This window comes from Cyprinus carpio, chromosome A22 (genome assembly GCF_018340385.1).
Source record: "Cyprinus carpio isolate SPL01 chromosome A22, ASM1834038v1, whole genome shotgun sequence".
Taxonomy (NCBI): Eukaryota; Metazoa; Chordata; class Actinopteri; order Cypriniformes; family Cyprinidae; genus Cyprinus; species Cyprinus carpio.
This window is the reverse complement of record NC_056593.1, coordinates 18,185,126-18,194,475: the sequence shown is the minus strand read 5'-3', so window position 1 is coordinate 18,194,475 and position 9,350 is coordinate 18,185,126. Positions and strand designations below refer to the sequence as shown.

The following is a 9,350-nucleotide window of genomic DNA, read 5'->3' as shown; positions in this document are numbered from 1 at the left end:
GTGGTTGTGACTGGAGTGTGAAAATGCTGCATATTAGTGTTCACATGGTGAGAACTACAGGTTTTGGTGGCATTAATGGTTTGTGCACTACTGAACAGGAACACATGGTGTCAAATGCTGAATAGAGCTGTGAAACACAAGAACAGCTTTAATAGTTCTGAGAAATATTTTAGAAAATGTGTTGTGTTTGTGACATTTGGCTTGAATAATGAATGTTAGTGTCTAAGCAACTGAGAAAAACTGGAATAAGAATAAAGATTTTAAAAAAATGTGGATGTGGATTCTATTTTAGATTGTAATAGACTGGATATATTTTATAGTTTATACAGTCTTCTGTCTCCTGAAAGAATAAAACTGATTGTAGAAAACACAAAATGTGAAATTTGGTTTATTTCAATTTGTTTATGCCATTTTGTATATTACTAAGAAAAACATAAAAAGGAAACATAATTTAATCAAGAAAAGTGCTTATGGCACATAATATAGGATTCTGGGGGTAATTTGTTTTATAAAGCCTGTTTTTGCAAAGGAAACTCAAAATGACACTATGTTTTTTTGTGTGTGTTTACTGTACCATTTGAAACATATATAATGTTATTTATGAAGAATTACACTCATATTTCAAACCACAAAAAGTGTGTAGGGTAAACGTTTGACTTAAAAAAAAAAATAAAAAAAAAAAAAAAAAAAAAAAAAAAAAAAAAAAAAAACAAAAAAAAAAAAAAACTTTGAGCCATTGTATGTGTGTAGGGTAAACGTTTGACTTTGAGTGTCAAATTTAAGCGAAAATACAAAAAAAAAAAAAAAAAAAAACCCGAGCCAAATATGAGCAATCGTGACATCGACATTTAAATTAACTTAAAATGACCATTTCTCATTCTGCAAGAAGCACTAACAAAACAAGATCTGCAAACCACCGTATGAGCTTCTCCTCACATTGCATGGTTTATTTAGCATCTCGGAATGATCAACTAGAAATTCTTAGTAATGCAAACTGTTTATTCTTTCTCTTCACATCATTCTCTCAGTTAAATGTTGATGTTTGTCTGATGTCAGCTATATCTTTCTTCAGATTTTGCTGATTGCGTCACTACACAGTCAACAGTGCGAAACATACAGTGAGCAGTGTAGTCTGCATTGTTGTCCTGTTCTAATGTACTTTTGTATTTGGCATTGCTGTGCTTATGTTGTTGTTGTTCAGAGCCTACAGTAGTTGATTACAATGATTAGTTTTTCATCATGCAGGTATGCGCTCGAAGCGTGAAACAAATAACACGTTCTAGGGAGCCACTAAAAGGTTAGCTGCTTGCTAGCGATAGCCTGTTGAATTACAGTACATGAAAGTTCACTTACCACATACACAGAGTAATGAAGGATTGAGGACGATGCAAATTATTTGCAGATCCTGAGCACCAATGACAAACATTTAATATTGTAAAATGTGTGGTAAATACTGCCACTCATAGTACAGAGTCCTCGTGATCGCGAATCTCAAAAGTGAGCACACAATCTAAAGCGGTTTCCTGACGCACCGCTCAGATCCAGTAGCACTAACACAGAGAGAAATGGTATCTGTGAGGATTTAGAGCGTATCATATACAGAGACTGTTCTCATCAGAGTTACAAATGACCTGCTCTCTAAGAAGGAGCGGTAGCTGCCTTTTCTAGTATTTTTGACAGAAAAGGAAGATTTGAGGTCAGTAATTAAATTCTCTAGGTTCAAGTTGTTGTTTTTTTTTTTTTTAATAAGAGGCTTAATAACAGCCAGTTTGAAGGTTTTAGGGACATATACTAAATGAATTGATGAATTAATAATAGTCAGAAGAGACTTCTGGAAGCACCCCTCTTAGGAGTTTAGATGGAATAGGGTCTAACATACATGTTGTTGTTTAGATGATTTAAAAGATTTACACAATTCTTCCTCTCTTATAGCAGAGAATGAGTGAAATTCTTCCTCAGAGGATCTATAGTGCACTATCTGAGAAGGTGGATTCATTAAGATTGAAATCATAATCATTTAATTTGTTTCAATGCTCATCCCTGGCCTTGGTGTATGAATATTAAACTGTGTTCACAGGTACAAATATATCTGAGTGAGACAGATCATGTTGTGGTTTGGTTTGTTCTATTTCTGCTCCAGCACACTAACCAGTGAGGGAGGAGCCACAGTTGTTCACTTTATTGCCATGTAAATACATAAATACAGCCAATACCACCATTTGAAAAGAGCAATCAAAATATTAATCCATTTCCCTTGTTCATCGAGCACACTAGAATACAACTTTTCATATTAGCAAGTAAATACTGTTCAGTTTAATACTGAATGGGTCATGACAACATTTCTGTAGAAAACTTGGATGTTAGTCAGTGTGACATTTTGTGAAAACATGTTACAAGATTATCAACATTATCAAAAGATCTTCTGTAACACATGAGGTACATTTTTATGTCTTTAGTCTGTCATGATGTTCCTAAAGATCTGACCGCAGGTTTCAGGAAGTCTTGAGGCTTTAACACATTCTGTGTCTTTAACCGTCTGTCATCATTCAGTCAGTATGGAGCTCAGTCCACTTCCTCTTCTGCTCTGTGAGTACTATTTTCTCTTAATGTGATTCAGTCGAATTATTATTATATTATATTAATGATCAAGTGTTTTAGTGTTCTTAGATTTATGTCTATTCTGGCTGATCTCAGAGTTTCAAATCCAGCTGTAGTTCATGATTTATCATATACTCAATAAATTCAGATTCAAATATGAGTGAAAGATGAGTTTGAGAGAGGAAGTGTGCAGTTAGTGCTGTTTGTGAAAGAGAAATGCTCTCTGTTGTGTTGTAGATCAGTGTGTTTGGTCAGTGGTTCAGGTTTGTGATGTGTAATGGTGTTGAAACAGTTCTGTTCGGCAGTTATTATAATATTCACTAGTACACAGTTATTATAATATTCACTAGTACACAGTTAGTAAGAGTTTGTCTGTATTCTTCTGTTCGTGATCAGATTGCTGGCGTGAAGTTCCCTAAACACTTCACTGATATTGCCAAATCTATGAAATACCAGTCAGATGATTTCATGTTTATCTAGACACATATACAGTCCCTCTTAATCTTTATAATTATCAGCTCAATGTTCACATTGTAATGAGGTTTCTCTTTGTGTTTTTAGTGCTGATTTCAAACGTCTACTCTCAACATACTGAAGGTGAGTCAATATTTCATGACATATGACTGATTCTACAGTAACTGTTACAAACCCGCTGAGAAATTACTTTTTATTTTATTATGATTATAAATGCAGCCTTTTAACAAGTTGAATTATTCATGTGACAATTCTGAGGTGTGACAAGATCAGTCTATCAAAAACAGCAGATATGTTTCTTACATTCTCTGTGAAATCAAAATCAAAACAAGATCTTCTGTTGGAAAACTTGTTGAAAAACTTTCACAACTCATGTTTCCAAATTCTCAATGATTGTATATTGACAGATCTTTCATAAATGACTATAACAGCTACAGAGAACAACACTTCAGTCTCATCTGATTTAGCAAGTGTGTTTTAGACTCAAGTAACTGTTCATACAGTAAAAACAGCACATTATTTTTATTGTGAATTGTTGTCATTGTACAGAAAGACCAAAACCCACAGTGACCATCAAACCTGCTCAACATGTATTCAGAGGAGAGACAGTCACTCTCAGATGTGACGTATATAGTGAAGGAGTCACTAGCTGGCAGTACATCTGGTATAAAGATATCCGTGTCGTCAGTGAACTACAGGAACTCACATTCAGTCCTGTTACTGAGTCTCGCACAGGTAAATACTCCTGTATTGGAGCAGAGAGAGAAGGATCACGCATCTCAAATATCAGTGATGCAGTTACACTGACAGTATCAGGTGAGTTTGATCATCTCTTCACATACACACACAAGTTTAACATGTTATTAATGAGTGATGTCTCTGCTTCAGTTCCCAGAGCAGTGTTAAGTGTTTCTCCACAGAAGTGGCTGACTGAAGGAGATTCAGTGACTCTGATCTGTCAGGTTAACGGCTCCTCTACAGGCTGGACATTCAGCTGGTTCACTGTAACTGTCTCATCAGGTAAGATATAATGTGCTTCATGTAGTAACATCTGAATAAACTGGCTTCATAAAGAAATAGAGAGATTAAAAATATTGACTCATTCTGAATACTCTGATTATACCAACAAAGGTCATTTATAAGACTCTCATTTCTTGAGATAACTGCACATTTTCACTTCATACAGACAAAAGCAATGGTTATAAGCAGCTCTCAGACAGCAGCAGAGGAGCTGGAGGAAACTACACTGTCAGTTCTGCTGCTCTGAAACACACAGGAGTTTATGTGTGCAGAGCAGAGAGAGGAGAACCAGTCTATAACTCAGACATCAGCAACACACAGCCACTATGGGTCACTGGTGAGTTCAGACTGAACCACAGAATGAATGAGACACTCACTGCTCCTTGATCTTTTTAGAGCTTGATGTGTCTTGAAATGTTGTCATAATATACAGCTACTTTTTAATGGTGTGAATGGAGAAAGATGCTTCTGCTGTCAGGTGTAGATACTGTATCTACTAGTAGAGCCTAAATAGACCAAACTAACCAGCACAACCTTGATTCCTGGGTCAGCTGCAGAAATGTAAAACGTTTAATTGTAATGGAGAAAAAATTGTCATGAAAAAATAAAATATAACTACTGTGGCACAAAAGTGTTACTTACACAAGTGAACTCGAGGGAACATAATCAAATGTATAATCTGACCTTTTAATAAATAGGTTTTCATTGCAAAATTTATTAGAACATGTTTTTCTGAAAAGCTGCTTTGAAACAATTGAAGTTGTGTGAAGTGTTAAATCAATAAAACTGTCTTGTCTTGATTTCCAGTGCAGTTGAAGTGTAGCTGTAATTGTCTTCTCAGGTGTTTCTCCTTCAGTCTCTCTGATCGTCAGTCCCAGCAGAACTCAACACTTCACATCTGTCTCTCTCTCTCTGAGCTGTGAGGACCAGAGTAACTCTGCTGGATGGAGAATAAGAAGATACTCAGACGGTGGCCATCTGGAAGATTGTTTATCACCACTGTGGGGATCACAAACAGGATCTACGTGTACAATCAGATCCACCATCACAGAGGACACTGGAGTGTACTGGTGTGAGTCTGAATCTGGAGAGAACAGTCCTCCTGTTAATATCACTGTACACCGTGAGTCTGTGTTTCTGTATTTATTAATTTCACAAAGCCCTCATTTTATGATTCAGATATAAATAGACGGATTGTGATTTCAATTCATTCACCCACGCAATCTTATTCCTAAATGACAACGAATCCAAAAGACTATTAACCTTTGAGTATGAAACCATTGCTCAACTTTTGACTTTTGTCATTAAAAAAAAAAATAATAATAATTGTTATTCTCAGTTTCATAGTCCAGAGAAAATTTATTGTTATTATAATTGTATTGATTATTGTAACTCTATCCTGTTTGGGTTATGTCTCCAGTGCGGATTCGCGTCTATTCACATTTTTGATTGTATTACTGTCTTGTAATTTATGATTGTCATTAAGTTGTAAGGTGTTCTTGAATGGCACCTCTAAATAAAATTCATTATTATTATTATTATTATTATTATTATTATTATTATTGTTGTTGTTGTTGTTGTCACCACATTGATTCTTACTATTTGTCAGTTGATGTTTGCTGTGTTTCTGTAGCTGGTGTGATTCTGGAGAGTCCTGTTCATCCTGTGACTGAAGGAGAGAATCTGACTCTACGCTGTTTATATCCTTATCCAACCACAACAAACCTCAGAGCTGATTTCTATAAAGATGGGACACTCATCCAGAATCAGACTACAGAGATGATCATCTCTACTGTCTCAAAGTCACACGAGGGTTTCTACTCCTGCAAACACAGAGAGAGAGGAGAGTCACCCAAGAGCTGGATCTCAGTCACAGGTGAGAGGAGGAACTGTAAACACTATTGAAATGCTTCTGTATAATATACAGCACTAATATGACTGTACAATGTGTTGATCTCAGCTTCCTCCAGAACTTCAGGATCTGATGGTCTCGATGCTGTGATAGTTGGAGTGACTGCTGGACTCACATTTTTGATCATTGTCGTCTTGGTCCTGCTGTGGCGCTACAGAAACAACAAAGGTTCATCTTCTGCCATATTAAAATTCAATGACACATTTCCTAAACCTGTGGCCTGTCGTCCTACAACAGCCTAAGCTGGTTATCTAAACGTAGCCGGTCTCCCAAACTGACAAAACTTGTGTGTTGACTGATTTTAAAGGGTTTTTGGGTAGTTTCCTGCTGGGCAGGTACTACTCCAAATAATAGACTACTACAAATGAGCAAATTTATGTATGTTTAAAGGAGATTAAAGTAACTTCCTTAAAATATTTTACTGAACATTTTCTGTTTGTCTAGGTGGAAGATCTCAGTCTGTCTCTCGTGACAGTCAACAGCAGAAGAGCAGTCAGACATCAGAGCAGAACCAGAGTGAAGCGGGACATAAAACACTCACGTCTGGTCAGTCTTTACACCATAAATATTTACAAGCTGAGATCGAAGATACTTAAAAATAACTTTCAGCTCACAAGACAGATCTCACACTAAATAATTGTCCCCTCTTCTAAAGTGTAATGTGATATCTTTGTAACTGACATTTCAATTAGATAAAATTCAGTTTAATTTTATTATCAGTTATGCATAACAAAATATTTCACATGTATTTTATGATGTTAATAGCACATTACATATTTAGCTGAGTTTAGCTTTAATCTGTGTCAACATGAAAGCAATATTTTTCTGTGGGCTTAAATTCATAAGATGCATTAATTTATTACAGGAACTGCTCATATTTATGACTCTCTTGATGCCACAATTAATAAAGACATAAGCACAGGTACAGAAGGTAATTATGTCATGTTGATCATTTTACTAAGGCAGTAGTTATCTCCCTGTTTTAAATTTCACTGATATTTGCAGAGCAAAATTAAATTATTAACAAATTATTATTTATTAAAACAAATGTCTTATTCTTTACTCTGTTATTCATTGTAGACATTGTAAGTGGACATTCTGAACTCACCTATGCTGAGATTGAGCTCAAATCTACAGAGAAACAGAAGAAAAAGAAAGAAAACAAAGGTAAACTGAAACAAAAGTTCATGCTCTTATGGTTTTATGATCATGACAATAGTGTTCAGCAGAGCTAAAGACCTCTGCGGTAAAAAGCCCCTTTGAGATTAATTTCTCCCACAACACTAAATAGCAACAAACACCACCAGCATTTTCCTAAACAGCCGTTGTGAAATCAGCCTGATCCATAAAGGTCATAGCATGCAAATAACAATACAATATTTTGAGGTAATTTGGTCAAACATATAATTGTATATATATATTGTGTGTATATATATATATATATATATATATATATATATATATATATATATATATCTATATATATATATATATATATATATATAAAGGGTGCGATTTGTGAAAAAAAAAACAGAGGGGGGGATGCTTTTGAAAAATTTTATGAAATGTTTTTAATACGACGGAAAATTGTATTTAGTGTGATCTCAGTTTAATAAAAACATTGTATGTGCATTGGGCAAATAGCACCCTGTATATATATAAATATATGTTTCTCTCTATAGAAGTTTTAGAGATTTTATGAATATGATGACACATTTCATATCACTGTTGGACACACAGTAAGCTCTAGTGATATTAACTGTTGGCATCTTTCAGGTAATAGCAGTGAAAGTTCAGACACTGTGTACTCTCAGCTGAATCTGGAAACTCATCGAGGTGAGTGTCAAATTAAAAACATCAAACTCAATTCACAAGGAACCACTGACAACTGCATACAAGCATCGTTGATGAAATATGAAAAAATTCTAATGTGCATTTTTAATTAATTGACACATTTTCAGCTGCTGGATCTAGGGATGTGATGTATGCTCAGGTTAAATAAATGGCTGGAGGAGAAACGTTCAATCCCAGGACCCTGATGAGTTTAGGCTGAGAAGGGCTGGAGAATGACAGGATCATCAATTCTTTATCATCTTTGTGATGCTGAACACTTGATGGCAATAGATTTATCAGCCTTCATGCGGTTCAGAGACTGTGCATGCTAATCTTTGAAAAGCAATGAGCTGTATACATTATACATTGGAAAAAACTGATGATCTTTTAGAACTGCACAGTGTTTATTTTTATTGGCTGATACCAGCAGAGACAGCAGCTCATCGTTTGACTGTTGATTGAGTCCAGGTTTCCTTTTTTGTGTGTCTTCTTGATTTTAAATGTATTTGCAGCATAGTCATGAACAACCAGAAAATACCTGGCAATTTTAAAATGATGACTTCCAGGTCTGGAAGAGTTGCCTTACAAGTAAATGTATATGATGAATATATATATTTTTTGTTCAACTGTAAAATGATTTTAAAAATCCTTATTCATCAATCACAAACAATTGGGGAAAAAAATCATGGGGAATTCATTGTTCAAAAAGTTAGGGAATTTTGTTGTAGCTTGCTTGTTTGTCTCATAAGCTTTAATATTGTAATTTTACTGTAATTTTAAATATTCTTATATTTATAAAATATTTCATTGCTATAAATATCTCTATGTGAGTCGAATCTTTAGATTTTAAAATGGCATAAAAAGTTTTTGACTTCTGTTGTAGCTTGTTCTTAGTTAGAAATTAGAATAATTGTTCACAGTTATAACTGTAGTTTTGCTGTAATATGTATACTTTTTGTTTATATCTTTATTACAATAAAATAAGATCTAATTGCTACAATGCCTGTATGTAGAATGAGCGTGAGTGACTTGGTTATCATAAATGTGCTGCTACATGACATTCATGTTTATGTTTGATCAAATATGTATAAATGTATTTGAACAGATTGAACAGAACTGAATTTTATGTACATCTAAACACGTCTTCAATGCCTCCAATACTTTTTTTTATTGTTTCTAAGATGATTAACTTGTCAATATCCTTATGCAATTTTTTATTTTGAAAACTATGTCTAGGTTGAAATTGGTGCCAAATTGTGTTTTTGACATTGCAGATTCATTAACTGCTTCCGCATTTCCTAAAATCCCTCACCCATATTGTTCAAACATAAACAAATAAGTGTTCGACACACACTGTGTATCTGTGTGACCAGAAAAGGAACCAAGGCTTGTAGCCTATTATCCATCTGATCATTTAGATGCGTAAGTCACATAAGACGTACCCGGAAGAGACATCCATTTACAGTCTCATTTAACTCATTCCAATTTCAGCTTCATATTTTCTCTCTCTCTC

At 34.7% G+C, this 9,350-nt stretch overlaps 1 protein-coding gene across 4 annotated transcripts; it reads left to right on the top strand.

The window, feature by feature from the left end:
• Positions 1-2,394: 2,394 nt before the first annotated feature.
• LOC109089160 (Fc receptor-like protein 5) lies at positions 2,395-8,443 on the top strand. 4 transcript variants are annotated; one of them, XM_042712156.1, is made up of 13 exons: positions 2,395-2,586; positions 3,160-3,195; positions 3,622-3,888; positions 3,955-4,092; positions 4,259-4,429; positions 4,934-5,215; positions 5,726-5,968; positions 6,053-6,172; positions 6,449-6,550; positions 6,870-6,926; positions 7,085-7,171; positions 7,781-7,840; positions 7,966-8,443. In XM_042712156.1, the coding sequence occupies exons 1-13, from the start codon at positions 2,556-2,558 to the stop codon at positions 8,004-8,006; spliced, it is 1,635 nt and encodes a 544-aa protein (XP_042568090.1). In that variant the 5' UTR covers positions 2,395-2,555; the 3' UTR covers positions 8,007-8,443. The 4 variants fall into 4 exon arrangements, with proteins under 4 accessions (XP_042568090.1, XP_042568088.1, XP_042568091.1 ...); XM_042712154.1 differs by having other exon boundaries at positions 2,396-2,586; positions 6,870-6,935; XM_042712157.1 differs by having other exon boundaries at positions 2,399-2,586; positions 3,961-4,092.
• Positions 8,444-9,350: the final 907 nt, after the last annotated feature.

What these genes read in the sequence shown, in the direction of transcription:
- LOC109089160 (XM_042712154.1), top strand. Translation starts at nt 2,556, where the DNA reads ATGGAGCTCAGTCCACTTCCTCTTCTGCTCT. An exon ending in AGTTACACTGACAGTATCAG is followed by an intron (nt 3,889 to 3,954) that starts GTGAGTTTGATC and finishes GTGATGTCTCTG; the next exon opens with CTTCAGTTCCCAGAGCAGTG. An exon ending in ACATAAAACACTCACGTCTG is followed by an intron (nt 6,551 to 6,869) that starts GTCAGTCTTTAC and finishes AATTTATTACAG; the next exon opens with GAACTGCTCATATTTATGAC.